This window comes from Trachurus japonicus, chromosome 22 (genome assembly GCF_045865225.1).
Source record: "Trachurus japonicus isolate A0001 chromosome 22, Traja_1.0".
Taxonomy (NCBI): Eukaryota; Metazoa; Chordata; class Actinopteri; order Carangiformes; family Carangidae; genus Trachurus; species Trachurus japonicus.
The window spans coordinates 15,787,578-15,804,705 of NC_140928.1; the positions used below are offsets into that span (position 1 = coordinate 15,787,578).

At 42.9% G+C, this 17,128-nt stretch overlaps 1 protein-coding gene across 1 annotated transcript in view; it reads right to left on the bottom strand.

The window, feature by feature from the left end:
* The window catches only part of mboat2a (membrane bound O-acyltransferase domain containing 2a), a 41,895-nt gene extending 25,050 nt beyond the window's left edge, over positions 1–16,845 (bottom strand). Inside the window, exon 1 of the mRNA XM_085766800.1 lies at positions 16,561–16,845. Coding sequence (XP_085622926.1) covers positions 16,561–16,644 — 84 coding nt within the window. The 5' untranslated portion in view covers positions 16,645–16,845. The remainder of the gene's footprint in view (positions 1–16,560) is intronic.
* Between the last annotated feature and the right edge of the window lie 283 nt (positions 16,846–17,128).

Here is a 17,128-nt window from a genome sequence, read left to right on the forward strand (position 1 = left end):
TGAAAGAAAACATTAAAAAAAACAGAAGCATGTTGCACGCAGCACAAACAGAAGTGTTTCTAGGGGGACACTAAAAAGTAATGATGTTGGAAAGTCAATGACTTCTCAGCAGTGGTGTTGGAAAATGAGCTCACTCATCCTATTTATTTCCTTATTATTAGCCAATTCAAATATTAGCTGACTACTTTCAGCATGTTTGTCTATTTGTAGGTTGTTTCTTCATTTGGTTTTGTTGGATGTATCTGTGGTATGTTTGCCTCTTTGGTCGTGTTGTGCGTACTTGCAGGGCGTTTCTGTATTTGTTCAGGTTGTGTGTATTTGCAGTGAAGTTGCTTTATTCAGTTGCTTGCGTTTGCGTATATTTGCAATGCATGTGTTTTTTTATCAGTGCATTGAGTCCTCAGGGCTACCATACATCCCACATACGTATACTGCATGCATGGAAAGAGTTGTGCATGCTGCACTTTTTTTTCCAGAAAGTTACAGTGACAACAGAATTCTAGATAATGCACCGCACGGCAGAAACAAAGGGACAATATCACTCTCTGTTAAAAGACATGACTAAATGTTTTTTTCGCCGGAGTTGGAATCGTAGTTTACTGAATAAACATTTTGCAACAGACAAGTTCCTGTGCCAGGGTGCGTTGTTTCTTCATTCATAATGCATGGATCTCCTTCTCCATTATTGATTCATTCTGAAGCCAAACCTTACCCTGGGGTACAGCACTCTTATTGTACAGAATGTAAGGCAGAATATCTGTGCTGCAGAACAGTTTGTAAGAGATTCAAAAGGGAGACAAAGAAAGGGAAAGAGCCACTGGTTTGGATAAATGCACTGCAGCAAACCCACTGAAAGTTCCTTAGGGGATTTTAAAAAAAGACGACATACAGTACATAAAAGACTAAACTGAAGAGAAACACTGAATGAACGTAAAGTGTGAGTGTGGTTCAAACCATAGAAGTATGCAATTATTAGGAAACACGGCATGGGAAGGAAAGTTGTCTTTGTAACTACAAAAACACACCATTATTGCTTTCTTTTCTTTCTTCTCACTCACGTTAACAAACCCCGCTCACACCATATTTGAAATAAAACCCCACTGCACTGAGGCTCAGTGAGAAGAAGCGTACCCCCTTAAACAGCATGGGCCTCTCCCTCCCTCCACTCGCGTGTGGTTACGGCGTGTATGGATCAGAGAGGCGCAGAAGGTGAGAGCATGCAGATGTTTTGATGGGTGGCAGAGAGCCCAGTGAGCGACTGCCTGGTACTTCAGGGCAATAAGCTGTCAGGCAGTTCCTCCTGTCAGCCGCAGCACGGAGGGGTTCATCTCTAAAGGCTTTAAGGAGCGCTGCATTATTCGTCCGACACACAGACTGAAAGAGGGAGGAAGTCATTGTGGATGCAGTGGAAGACAGAGATAAGCCCCTTTTCCTGAAGCTCATTACTGAGTGAAATACAGTGTGGTATGTCTGTCTGTTTGTCTGTCTGGTGTACGTGTGAGGGAGAGGAAACATCCAGACCCTCAGGGGGGCTTGAACGCACCTCCTGTTCATGTCAACCTAACACCACTGTCCCTGTTTTGTTTTTTTTTTGTTTTTTTTAGCTTTTTATTCCCTATTTGTTTTCTTCACTTTTAGTTTTCAAAAGGACTGACTGTGCTTCACCCACAATCATGATTTCACTCCAACCACCATAATGCCACAGTTAGCTGCCCCCTTGCTCGTGTTGCAATGCACCATATCAGCCGGACATGTCACATTAGAGAGAGGAGCAGCAGCCAGGCAGAGAGGCTGCGAAAACACACACACACACACACAGACACACGAGTGATGACGAATAAGAGAACAGACAGATGATGAGTTATTTGTCATCTGGGCCCAGTTACAGTTATTCCATCCTCTTCCCTTTAATATAAAAAAACAAGACGCCGAATCACCCAATTCGTCCTTGAGGGACTGCGAACATCTGTAACAGCTGTCACAGCAGTCAATCCAGTGGCTATAGATATATATATATTTCACTCAAGAACCAAAAATATATCAACCTCACACCGGCTCTGGAGGAAAAAGTCTGGGGGAAACAAAGTCAGACTCATCAACCGGGAAAAAAGATGTTGATGAAAATGAGAGTTTGCGTCCAGTCTTGGTACTTTCTCGTTTTTATGTAGCCGTCTGTGTCAGTGTGTGGGCACAGTGAGAGAACACACAGGAGACTAGGGATGTCACGATTATAGATTTTCTTGGTACGATTATTGTCAGAGAAATAATCACGGTATTACGATTATCACGATTATTATGCATTAATTCATTTCACAACACTATGTATGTGTAAAATCAAATATAGTCTAAATAATCACAATGCTCTATTAATAAAGGACCAATTATATTCCCCAGGGGAATTAATTGTCATCTTTACCAAATGTTTAAGTCTATTTTAATAGTTTCTTTTGTTACAAATGACACACAAACTTTTAAATTCCTACCAATTCAATGTTATATTAGGTAAATGGACCAGTATCTGTACATTTACCTTTACTTTGGCGCACATTTGTCAAGATGGTTCTGACATAATCTTTTTTGGAAAGTGACGGTATTTAGGAATCTTTGCGATAAATTAATTGTGGCGTTTAATATCGCGATTAATTGTGAAAGCAAGTAATCGTGACATCCCTACAGGAGACAGATAAGCGTCTGAATCAAACTGGCTTGTTCTGTCTGAACTGCTGTCTATAGGTGGAGGACGTCTTTCCCATGAGAGAGCTTTTTGCTTAGGCAATGACTTTCACTCCTTCAATGAGTGCGTGCAGCAACACACACACACACACACACACACACACACACACACACTAATATGATTTTTCATAAGTAGTACTCCTCGGTCCCCTCCCCCTCCCCTCGCATGGTCTGTGTTTAGCCCAATGAGACCAAAATAGTTCCTTCTCAAAGGGAGCAGCAGTGTATGCTTCCCTTATCCAAGTCTTATACCCACAGCGACCGGTGGGTTCCTGTTTGTGCATGTGCGCCTGCATCTGTGTGTGTGTGTGTGTGTGTGTGTGTGTGCCTACACAAAGTGGGAGATAAATTTAGACAGTCATTAGCATAAAACCCTTTTTTCCATGTCATTAAGTCACACCACCACCCCACAGCCCCCTCCCCCCTCCCCCCTGCACACACACACAGACACACACATACACTCTTCTTCCACCACCACCACCACCACCCGTACGGCTTATGTGACGCTACACTCCCCGTTCTGCACAGTCTCATTTCATTTCCATCAGCTGTAGTCCAACAATGACTCATGCAGATTCAGGGCGCTGCTGCCAGTGTGGAGGGAGGGGAATCAAAGCCCCCACCCACCCACCCTCCCTCCCTCCCTCCCAAGTTAAACTCAACTAGTGTCACTGTCTGAATTCTAAGCAATGTGTCTCCGCAGCGTATAGTATATTACATACAGACAGGTCCTGATCCTCTTTAGAGAGCGGTGATGTCTAATTCCCACAGAGAGATTAACAACAGCTGATGATATGAGTGTTTGCTAATGTTATGAAGGGTGTGGAAGAAAACAGAGCTTAGAAATTCTCAGCAAAAGCGTGCAGGAAGCTGCCGAAGCGCCGACTAGTATGATTTATATATTAGAGAGCTGTTAAAATTCAGGTTTCAAATGGGGAGAACGTGGAGAGAAGACCAGAGCAGGAAAAGCCAGCTGGAGAATCAACATAATGCTGCTCCATCCTCTGCAATTCAGCAGCCCCCTCCCCAGCTGGAGGGAAATGAGAGTAGTGAAGGGCCTGGCAGTGTTCTGCAAACACACACTGGCAAACAAACACATGTGTGTGTGTGTACTTACACTACCTGCAGCCAGACAAAGACACACGCAATGTCATGACTACTTTAGTCTTGGCTGACAAATATGGCACAGCTGGTCGGGCTCCTCAAGACAAACTGACTTTTGTGTGTGTGTGTGTGTGTGTGTGTGTGTGTGTGTGCTCAGTGAAACTAGATCATGCTGACAGGATGGGAACAACAGTATTCTTGTTCTTTGCATGATGAATTTGTTGCAATAGATTTACTACAATCCTTAAAAAAAAAAAAAGGGGCAGAAAATGTGCTCGTGTTGATGCTGGAAATCATGAGGAAAGTACCAGAGGGGGGATAGAGGCAGCCCAAAAGGAAGCATGCACTGATGCACACACACACACCACACACACACCACAGACACACAGGAGTGTTAAGGCCTGCAGCGTGGCACTCTCCCTCTCTGAGCTGATCCACAGATCCCAGTCAGGCTCTACGGTCAGGCTGGCTATTAATAGCGAAACAATCAGCCATTCCCCACAAGGCAGCTGGCAGCACTGGGCCAGAACCAAGCACACACAATATGTGTGCGTGTGTGTGTGTGAGTCTTTTCTTAAAAAATAAGTTTAAAAAAATAACACAAGTACAGACCCACGCAAAGATTACAGGGCTGCTTTTGGTTAGAGCGTGCTCCTGGTTCAATAGAAATGCTTCATGGTGAAGTCATGTTATCACATCAGGATACAATTACACAGTGAGGAGTGACTTTGGGTTATGTGCATATATACTGTATGTTACCATGTCAGCAGCACAACAAACACACAGCACCACAGCGACAGGAGGGAGAGAGGAGAGACCAAGTGCAAGTGTATGATTATTATTATTATATTCTACAGTAATATCAATAGCCAACATTCTTCGTAGAAAACGTCCTATGTGGGCTGTGCAGACTTGGGATGCCAAATACCACTTATCCCCTTCGATACACGTTAAAGGGATAGTTCACCCAAAATCTAATTTCACTCATTATCTACTCATCCTCATGTCGACTAAGGGCTGGGAGAATTTTCAGAGTCCTCCGTGCCTTCTTGGAGTTACGGGGGGTTTCCGCGCAGCAGTATTTGTCCATATGATGGTTGTGAATGGTGCTCACTTTTCTTCGTCCAAAAAGACACACCAAAAAACATCCAAATACCTCCATGCTGCTCGTCTGTAATGTCTAGGGGTGTCACGATTCTCCAAATCCTCGATTCGATTTGATTTTCGATTTTAGGGTCACGATTCGATTCGATTCTCGATTTTTTTTCTTTTTCTTACAGCACAGAGGCCTTTGCTATTTTCAGACTAGTCTAGTCTACGATCATTGGTTTTATTCATCAAATTTTGTACAGTAAATCTTATTTCAAAAGATGGGATACATATAAGTGATGCAATTTCCATAATGTATCACATTAAGCACTAATGGTCACATTTAAATAATTTCTTTACAATATAAAGGTAACATGCCCCCAAAAATCATGATCCAGGGGCCAAAATTGCCCCCAAGGTTTTGAAACAAATATATTTATATCTGTACATTATCATAGTTTTATTTTCATTAATTTACCGTCGTGTCTCATTATTCTCCTGATGTCGGCTTAATGTCATGTAAACGCGCTGATACGGAGAGTCATGTGACAGACAGCGGGGCAGAGCTGCAGCTGCTGTGCTGCCATGGACCTGATGATCAGGTCCTGATCAGACTGGTGGTGGCCCACAGTCAATCAGTCCCGAATCCTCCACCGTCACAGATCCCCCGAAAGCCCCCGCAAATAATACATCGACAAAAAGTGGCAAGTTGCACCTTTTCGTCGGCGTATTATTTGCGGGTTGTTTTTTTTTTTTTTTAATCTTATAACGTCTCTGCAACATGCGGCTCTCAGTGCTTGTCGGTGTTGTGCAGTTAGAGCTGCGTCTCCCTCCTGTTCCCCAGGTAGGAGGGGGACAGTAGCCCACCAGGGCTGGGTGATAAAACGCTATAAATTGTGAAATAACTTTTCTTCGATAGAAATATGAGACGTGGTCGATAGTTTTCATTCATCCATGTTTTGGCAAATAGCCAATGATATTGAGAGTTGCGCCGTGCCGAACCAATCATGTGGCTGGAATAGAGCCAGTCAACATGTGCATTTGTTTGGGTTGCTGCAGACGTGCACATCAGCTGACACCGCCGGTAAAAAAAAAAAGAAGAAGAGAGAGAGAGAGAGAGAGAGAGGGAGAGAGAATGAGTGTTGTCTCGAAATAAAAAGTAAAGGAAAACTCGGACCAGTGACTGACAAGACGCTTGGTGCGCAATGGGGACAACAGGCAGTTGTAGCTTTGCGGGGGGGGGGGGGGTCGTCGATCCTCTCTTTGACTTCGATGCTCGAGATCGTGACGTAATTTCGATCGATTTCGATAAAAAATCGAAATCGTGACACCCCTAGTAATGTCCCTCTTGTATTGAAGCCCTGACATGAGAAATTGTTCCGAAAAAAATTAAATAAGTATATATTTTAAGCTTGTTTGTAGCGGAAGCTCCCAGTGTCTCAGTTCACTGCTCTTCCTGGCGGAACAATTTCTCATGTCGGGGCTTCAATACAAGAGGGACATTACAGACGAGCAGCATGGAGGTATTTGGATGTTTTTTGGTGTGTCTTTTTGGACAAAGAAAAGTGAGCACCATTCACAACCATTATATGGACAAATACTGCTGCGCGGAACCCCCCCGTAACTCAGAGAAGGCATGGAGGACTCTGAAAATTCTCCCAGCCCAGAGTAGATAATGAGTGAAATTTGAATTTTGGGTGAACTATCCCTTTAACACCTGCCAGCCACAAAATGCAAATATTCAAACATGTATTTCTATTAGTTGGCACCATTACAGAGAAACAGACATACAGGGATCAGCAGTATGTCCCAATGAAAAATGCAGTGCGCTCCATAAAATGTTTTGTAAGGTATAAACCAATAAATTGATGAAATTGTTGCTGTCTGATGATGTCGCCCGGTAGATATATTCCTGCTGCCTGTGGATGCGTATCTCTAGCACAGTGCTGAATAATGTAAACGGATTAAGATATACACAAGTGGCATTGTTTGACATCCACATTTGATATGCACATAACTCTTAGCAAACAACTGCCAGCGGTGGAGACATCCGATTTATAATATGACTCCACTAGCAGGAAGGAAAGGGAGTTTCAAAAAGCGTTCTCAATGGGAAATGTGGACAATTTTGGAGCCAACACAGACGAGCCAGTGGATCTGTTATTTTCTTGGTTTTCAGACATCAGTAAAAAAAAGAAAAAGAAAAAAAAAAAGAATGACAGCTTACTCCCACAGTCTATGCAAGTGTGAAAGACAGATATTGTGGAAAATTCAAATTTTTCCATCAGATTTAATGACAGCAATCCACCAGCAGATCCTTTTCTGCTGCTTTCAATCTAAAATATTTAACACATTCAAGCAGATTTTATAGTTTCATTTCCCTGGAGCCAATCCCAGCTGACATAGGGCGCCGGTGGGGTCGTCCTACAGGTAGGTCATCACAGCGCTGACAAACAACACACACACTGACATTCACACTTCCACTGCCAATCAACCTATACTGTGCATGTGTTTGGACTGTTTGAGGAAGCTGAAGAACGTGGCATCACAGTGTCACCCCTGATGGCTGTAAATGCTGGTAGAGAATGATATTAAATCATGTTTTTGATCGTTGCGATGTGAGCCTGAAGTCCTTTAAAGGGATAGTTCAACATTTTGGCAAATTGGCCCATTGCCATAATCCCTATAGTTTTAGGAGTAGGTTTGTTACCTTTAATTGTCGGTGCAAGCTGTTTTTTGAACAGCAGAACGGGACCTTACAAGATGGAGTTGTTTTCGAGGTAAATTCATGCAATACCGCTGATGCGTGTTCCAGTCGGAGGCAGTTTTTTGGCAAGCAGTCTCTGTATTTGCCTCGAAAACAACTCTGTAACGTGACGTCCCGGTATTATCTCATAGCGTGGTGAATGTGCAGGTCACAACTTGTCCACCAGAGCGTTTTGGAGTTGCTGGATTGTGTATTTGATGAGTTTGATGAGGAAAACCAAGAAATCCCATTAGCCTCTGTAGCGTAGCTCTGAGCAGCTCATAGCTCTGCTCCGCCGTTCTAAAAACAGCTTGCACCGAGAATTAAAGGTAACAAACCTACTCCCAAAACTATAGGGATTATGGCAAAGGGCCAATTTGCCAAAATGTTTAACTATTCTTTTAAAGCAAAGCATAACATGCTCATGTGAACATTAACTTCTCTCAAGTCACTGTCAATACAGCATTCTACTAATGTTTAATGTATTTAATTTGTGCAATTTCTTAATGTAAATTTTGTAGCTGTGTTTATTTATTCATGATAACTATTCACTGTATTATTCACTGTATTTGTATTATTGCACTTATTGTAACGGTATTCAGTATCTTTTATCCTTCTTTAGCCTGACCAGGGACAAAGACTGCAAATTAGCTGAAGCTAGACGTCTTGTATGCATCGCATTTTTCATTCTTTGTGGCAATGTTGTATGTATCGTCCCTGCAAAATAAACATTAAAATAAAAAATAAAAACATTTTGCACACACAAAAAAAAAGACAGAGCAGACCAGCAATGCAAGATAATTCGTCTGTAGCCATCTTTCCATTTTTAAAAAGAGTTGTCTGGATATTTGGCCCAAGAGGCAAAAACACTGAGCTAGCGCCTGCTCATCACCCGGTTTCATTCACACAGAGCTGCTGAAGCAAAAGTCCTGTCACTCTTGAGACTTTGCTAATAATAATACTGGAGACAGCCTCTCGCCAAACTATAGTATAATAACCACCCTCATGTTGTTTGAACACAGGGCCACAGCTGTAGTTCCTGCACACGGTGTGCATAAAGACAGAGAGTACTGTATGCTGCCAAGCATGATCAGTCTTGCTTGGAGAATAAGAGGCTTTGAAATGACTTGAATAATGACGCAGTGCAACTTGGTGGAATCAGCGCAACTCACGTCTCTGATTCATGCTTCTCTTGCTGTGTGTCTGTTTGTCAGCACGTAGACTTCATGCTTCTGAAAAAAGTTACTCCTTCCTTTAAAAAAAAAAGGAAATTGGTCATTGCAGCACATGTTGTCCCCTTTCTATTTTGACCATCAGTGCTGTCGCTCTGAGGTCTCCAACGGCAAAACACCCAGCAAATATACAAGCCATCATTCACAGAGACTGAGCCACCCTAAGAACTATTACAGGACGTTCCAGTACGCAAACAAGAGCCTGTGTGTAATTTTCTAGGCAGCAAGCAACACAGAAGACACTTAGACAAGCAGTGAACCACAAGAAAATACATTCAGCATCTTAGTATTTCAGAGGCAGGAGTCCTCCAGAATAAAAATGGCAGATCATGTGTTCAGGAATTAAATGGACTCAAGAGCCATAAGCCCTTAAATTTGACTTACATTGTTAGTTAATGTATAAGCCTGTGTAATTAGACCTACAGCACTTTAACAACAGTTTGTGAGGTAAAGGGGAAGTGGGATTGACTCGAGACAATATTCCCAGCATTGGCAACTAGAATGAAAAAACAGAAAGCACTCAGTTGCTATGATACAGCGGCATATATGCAACAGTCAAAGGGTCCTCAGTGATGTGCCAAGAGCGGCGAGACAACCTTTACTCAACCGATCCTTTCAAGTGACTTAGCACTCCGGCAAGAATCTGCAGTCAAGTACTCAAATGACCAGTTGACGTGTCGACATGGAAACATGGAGCGCTGAGGCTTTAGAAAGACTGCGCTGTGATTCACAATAAAAAAAAGTCCACTTAAAACGTCAAACTTCACAGTAATGTTCAAGTATCAGAATTGAACAAAAGGTATTTTTTCCCCCAGTAAAGCTACAAAAAGAATGAAATTGCTGGGCAATATTGTTACATAAGCATGTTAAGTAACTGACATTTGCTGGCTGAGTGAACGTTTGTGTGTGGTCGCTCTACCACGGCACTGCTCAGATATGTCGCTACAGACGACATCGACTCAGGCCAAAGTCTCACAGGAAGATCCCTCATCCGAGGCCCCGTCCTGCTCCACGGCTGTAATTTACTGGGAAGTGAAGTCACTGAAGGGAACAGGGAAGCAGATGCAGTGTGTTTGTGGGTACTACGAAATGAGATAGAATGAGGGCACTATTTTATCTAGTCATTATTACATTCTCATTTCAGTCGATGTCATTCGGAAACAAGCCTCTTCTCCATTGTATTGTTTTATTTTCTCTTTCATTGTGTTCTTAAATGTTCTATTGTGGTACTTTGTTTCCCTCTATGAAGGACAATGAACTGAAAGAAGACGATTTTAAAGGTGTTTTTACACCTTTGCTTCTTTAGACCAGTACAGGCAGTCAGGTGCAGACCAAAGCAATTACCAATCGTTCCTCCTTCTTTTTTTCGAGAAGTGGTCTCAGTTCAGTCCCAAACAAACTCTGGATCACTTCATGTTTTGGTTCCTTGAATGTATCTGTATGACAGCACCTCTAACTGATCGGTATGGTCACTTATGGACACAGGTGATCAGGTTTAAAGGAATCGATAGCAGAAAGCCCTGAGCAGTCAACACTGTGAATCAATTCCGCATTTAGTGACTGAACTTTTCAGATGATAGCGCAACTTGTCAGCGATGATCAATACTCAGATTGACTACTTACCGGATCAAAGAGCCATTGGAAAAATATAAGCGAACCGTTCGTGCGAAGGCAATTTAGCTGAACGACTTCACTTACTTATTCCAATGAACGTTACGAGTGACAGTGCAAAGTCACGCTGATAAATATTCATGCCCTTTCATTTATATTGGATGCGTCTAACTTCATCCCCATTGGACTCCCGGCTGAGCACAGCGATAAGTCAGAAAGGAGCAGCTGTTGCACAGAATGTAAGAGTTTTGTGCAGATATTATTGACCTCAGCTATGTGATCATAAATGCTGGCTGGCCTGGCCTGAAATTGAATAGAAGAAGCAAACAACATTTGTGAAATGCCTTGGAGACTGGTTATCAGCTATCAAAGTGAACTGTGATGACCCCATCATAACCAGAGGCAAGATTTCAAAGCTGACCTCTGCTTGTTAACATTAATCTGCAAATCTGCAACAACAAATATGTCTAGTTGCTCGGCCCGTAGAGTCATCTGAAGCTGTTATGATGCTTCCCTGTGTTTCTGCGCTGGATCTCCAAACCCAACCGTACAATTTTTTTTTGGCACACCCTCAAAACAGCCCTCCGTTACCAATGGGACTCATGAGTTAGTAAGCTGAGTCATGTGAACATCCACTTTTGTGGCCACAGGGAGGATGAATGACAGAAACACAGATTTAAGCATATCAAGATCTAGCTCTACAGTGACACACCCCCACCCATGTGTTTTGCTCTATTACAAGGCGCCACACAAGATTTATCAACTACATTTCTCCCTCATGCCTCTGATAACATAGCTCAGGCCTTGATTGGTGCTTTTAGTGTAACAGCTTTGCAATACCAAGACTGTGAGCAATAAAACCACACATGGAAGTCATGATAATAATGCTTAACCTCAAATGATACAGGGGTGAAAGCGTTGTCGTAACTATGATCTAATAGGTTCACCAAGGCAATATTACATCAATACATAAATAAGCTAAACTGGGTCAAACTCTCCATAAACAAGTAAATAAAAAAGTCCAGAGGATTTAAGAGTAGACTAAACAGCGATTTAGATTATTTGTCTTCATGCCAAACTGACAGAGGGTCAGTTCTTCTAACCCTGACTCTCAACCCTCATTAAATACATGATCATATAAGTCTGAGCCACCTTTATGAAAGAGCTGCTTCAACCATCCAGTCACATTAACGACACCAGCCAAGTCTTTCCATATTCCCCAGGAGAAATCACACATGCTTGTGTGTTGTTGATTATGCGCCACAATAATGGCAGCAGTCAGCAGCACTCCATTAGTGAGAGCCAAGAGGGAAAGAAATCAATTGGAGGGATAAGACTCCCCAGAGGGCGGCCAATTAAAGACAAAGGGGAGGTAGGGAAACTCTGACGAGACCCAAGGGCTTAAAAGTAAGACGAGTGGTCCCAGGCTCAGGAGCTTTGGGGATTCAGTCAGCGGCAGTGAGGGACCATTGAGGTGAGCCAACAGGAGATTCTTTAGGCACAGCTACACGAAAAACCTTCAACACTTCCGCTCAGAGATGGAAATATCAACTTGTATGATTGTTTTACAAGGATCAAGAGACGTTATGAATAACTCTGAGTGATGTGACCGCCTCATTTCACCCCACCCATTCATTATATGACAGTATTAGACTTGTATCACTGATAGCAGGGAGCAGTCAGTGGATAAAAGGAGAGCTTGGAGTCAAACCCTCGGCACTGTGTGGGCTCACAGGCCTACAGTACAATAGCCTGGTGGAAAATGCAGCAGCGACAACAAAAGAAGGCTTGTTATCATGATAAAAGATGTGGCTGTCAACTGACAAACTGCAATCCAATATGTCACATAAACAGAAGACTGATTGTACAGCTGGGCAGCAGGGCCTTTTTTTTGCAACCACAGCGGCGGCACCACCTCTGCTCCGTGAGCTGGTATACCTGCGAGGCTGCAGCATCATTATGTCCAACATTGTTGCTTCACTGACATGATTGATGTGCCGCGAAGCCATCTGCATGTTTCTCAATAGAGGCATTGGAAGCATTATGCTCCTGCTATTCAGAGATAAAAATAGCAAAAGCTAGAAAACTGACATTTTCTTTTGTTGTGTCATTAAAGTATGGGACACGGAGAAAACTGAGGCTTAACTGCGTCTGTCGAACACACACAACGTGTCACATGCCGTACAACTGAAAACCTACAGAATTCAAGCATCGGTAAACTTAAGTCACTTCCCCTTTTTCTACTTCCTTCACTAGAAAAAACAAGAGATTTAAAATGCAAACTAAATATTGAAAGGCAAGTCACAAAATCAGCCACTCTTTGTTTTGGACTGCATGGTACAAAATCACTTGTGTAAGGGCACAATTCCTCATAAATATATTAGGATGCAAGACAATGAGGAGATGAACAAACAAACAGAAAGTTGTGAGGGTTCATTGTGTATGTGAAGGAGCCGGTGGAGGAGTCCAGCTGCTGCATATTGAAACAGCTGCAGCTGTAGAATGACTTCACAGCTGATGATACAACTGAGCCTGTTACAAAAGTCCTTTCTTCGAGGAAACAATTCCTCCAAGGTCAGATGCCTTAAAGTCAACATCTCAGGTGGATAAACCGGGGCCTCTTTTTTATGTTTTCAAGCTAGCTTTAGCAGCTAAACACAGCAACAAGGTCTGTGGTGTTGTGACATAAATTTGGTTATATTTTCTACGTATAATGATACGAAAAGAGAACAGGAACCACAATTAAACCTTGTGGCCCAATCTGCAAGGGTTAGTGTCATAGTGTCAATGCTGCCTGACATCAAATGCTATGCAAAGGCTTAAAGGAAGGGAGATATAGCAGTATGCAAAATCTGTAATTAAAGTCTTTGAGAGCTGAATTGAAGGCCACTGAACTTCTTTCTTGGTTGCTTGAAGACATTTCACCTTTCATCCAAAAGACCTTTAAAGAAGCCTTTTCAATTCAGCACTGAAAGACTACTATGACATTGACGATAACCACACAGACATCAGTGTAGGTCAATGTACTGGAATAAAAGAAAACATGTCTGCTTTTTAGACTGAAATCGACATGAGCAGAAAAACAAAGGTGTAAAGCAACAGCCTGGGTGTTTAAACTTTGGGTGGTGGAGGCCAGATAATATGCTGTAAAATGTCAAGGATTTCCCTAATGAACACCATCAGGTCAACGTCTACAAGTCTGGGAGCAGCACTTTATAGTGTTTATGACCTTAACGCCACAAGGTTTGTGACAAGCAGATGCAAATATAACCAAATCCAGGGCCGACGCAGCTGGAGGTGAGGACGTGGAATTTCGAGCCTATAATACATCTTTGTCGTTTCAGAACCCCTTCAGAGTGGGTGAAACGTATGTGGTGTGGTGGTGGGCACAGAGAAATGCTGTAGGAGGTGTTATAAGTAGTACCAGAGTGGGGAAAGGCCATATGTGATAGCAAGAGAAAGAAAAGTAAAGAGGAAGGAAGAGAGAGAGAGAGAGAGAGAGGCAGATGCATAGTGTCGGTTCAGATTTCCCAGGTCCTATTATAGCTGTGACAGCGTCTGGTGCAGAGACCTGTCCTGTCCCCCCTATGGGTTACTTACATCCTAACAACATACACTGAGGTGGCACACTATAATGGCCTCATAAAAAAATGAGTGTCAATGTCTGTGATGCACACAGATCATACTGTATCTGAGTGGCTGTATTGATTTCTGCGATGTTGACAGCAGCTCTGGCACAGTAGGGCTCCCAGCTGGCAGGAAGCTAACAAGCCACATTGTCACGGGGGTGACACCTGTCCAACAAAGTATTGGGGGAGGGGGGGAGGTTATGATCCCATGATAATGTGTCCTATTTGTTGCAATGCCTTTCTTGTGTACTCAGCCAGTGCCCATTCAAATAGAGAGAAACGACATGCGCAAAGGCCAGAGGCATATGACTGGGAGAGTCAATACCAATATTTTTGACTTCTCATTTCCTGCTTTGTAAATGCTACACATCCTCCGAGTAAACCCCTATGGCACCGAGGCAAGAGGCTTGGCAACTGTTCAGACATAGAATAAGCTGTGGGAACTGTAAAAAAAAAAAGTCATTATTAATAATTATAGCCCTCTGAACAACAAACCAATTACAAATTGTGTTATTACTATTATTAGGGTAGTCTAATGCCTATTTCTTATAAATATTTAATACTATTACCATTAGAAATACACAACAGAGGGGAACTCATTGTTCCACTTATTATTGGCAAGGTATGAACACTTGAACTCCTTCCCAAGTTCAGAGAATTATTTGTTTCTATGATCCAGACCAGATCCTTTAAAAAACGGTCGGCTCTTGCCGTGGAGCATTCCTGTCAGAGCACAGCGCGCTTGGGGGGGCGGAGAGCGCCGGCGGAGACATAATGAAACATTCCAGTCTGCACATGTACTGTAGGTACGATGGAGCTCCCGTTGGGCCTGAATTACAAGACAAGGCGTTGTGTCACATGGTTTGGAAGCAACACCGTGAACGCGATCTGTTGACAAAGAAGTCGAGTTCTTGTTTGCACACAGCTCGTTTGAAACTGTTCAAGTCCACCGTTTTGCATATTATGATTCGCACATCCTCCCATTCACGCTTTTATAATCTCGGGTGTTTACACTTTGAGCAATAATGTAGGGCTGCATGTGAAAGTGGTAGCAAGAGGAAATAGGGTTATGTGTGTGTGACCCTTGCTGATAAGAAGAAACGTGTGAGGTAACGAATGATTGATCCTCCTGCCGATGACGCGAGAAAAATTTGCCGGACGGCAACACCCGCATAAAAAAGAAAATGAAAGTATTTTAGGGACATTTCAACCTCTTCTGTGTGAATACGTGGAAATCGTTATGTATTTGGGGGGAAACCACTGTGGTTGACAGGGTGCATTTCTTTTCTCGACAAACCACAGTCACACTTCAACAAATCATATCATCAACAGCACGAGGCGATAAAGAGAGAAGACACTGGTGGTGTTGATGGGGGGTGTACAGTACCTGGGCTGCAGAGACACATAGTACATGTCTAACAAACCCTGAGTCACTGAACCAGGCCGATACGACCGGAAGCTTCCACACATAGCCACGAGCTATGTGCAGTGTATCCACTTCAGTCTTTGCTATGGAAATGTAGGCTACAGTGCGTATATGCATGTGTGATGAGAGTGGCACTGTCATCTCAGTATAATCCTGTAGATGAACCACACCTATGGTCTTCAGCCAACTCCCACTGCACATGAACTGGTCAAGTAATGTCCTCTAAGCACATGTTGGGCTTCGTTTAGGGTTATAAATATAAAGCTCCACAAGCTGTGATTGCTGCAGTCGTCTATTCTTAAGGAATTGCCTCATAATACAGTAATATCTTGACTGCATGTCTTTCTCCAAACTGGATAGTGCTGAGGTGACTGGTTAATTTAAGCACCACTGAATACGCACAATGAAGGATGAAGCCAAATCTGAGATCTTTCTGACTATTACTGTGAGAATCCATTTCACAGCTGTTTTGTCTTGCATGTCAGAAAGTGTGTCTGTTCATAAAGCAGATGCAGATTAATCATCTTAAACTCTGCTCTGTGGCCAACTTCAAGGCAATGTTGAGTGAAATTTAACTAGTTAATCCAGATTAAACTGGTGATCCGATGGAAAGCAGATCAGAGTCTCTCTGAGGGTCCTCGGACCCCAGTTTTGGAAACCACTGGATTAGGCTCTGGGCATCGAAAGGAAGACACTAAAGCCATTAGCTGCTGTGCATCTTGACAGGGTTACAGGCTTATGGTGATAGTAAAACACCGACACTGATTTTTTTTTTGTGTGTGTGAGCAGCCGTTTTGGGGGGTGAATCCATCCGCAATGTATACAGGCTAAGCTAACGTTAAGGAAGAATAGCGATGCGCACCATCAGCCTCTGCTAACGTTATATACCCCCAAATGCTAGCTAACTGCGATACATATGCTGCTTACGGTAACGTTACATTTTCAACTCACGAATCAATATCGCCTCTATTCACAAAAAGAAAAACATACCTGATCGAGGGGGAGATTGATAATTTCGCTGATTGGCTGCAACAGAGTGGATCCAGTGCATGATGCTGTCGTTTGGGTAGCCATGCTTGGGTCGGGATCCGAAAATCCTTTCTCTCTCCTTCCTTCGGTTCGCTTCACTCCCCTCGGCCGCTGCGATGATAAATACACTACTACAGCTGCCGCTGCTGTTGCGACGGACTGGATGGTTGTAATCCACAGCACACATCAAACAAAGAGTACAGAAGAAAGGCGAGAGCACAAGCCGCCCACCGCTGCGCTTCGTCTGCCGCCCGTAACCAGAGTAACAAGAGTTGGTGAGAGAGCCTGTGTTACATGACATTATATGCGTTTAAATGCATATATATAGAAACGTTTCTATATCTATGTTTAAATGGCTAAAAGTGGGAAGTTATATGTATCAGTAGCCTGGCCTAGCGACAAAAACTAGCTATATTTTTGCGTGTGGTGGAATCAAAAATCTATATTCTCACTGGTTTTTACTTGAAATATAAAACTATGACCATGTAAGCTAACATTTTATGTAGGGCTACCTACTCATTCAATTTGT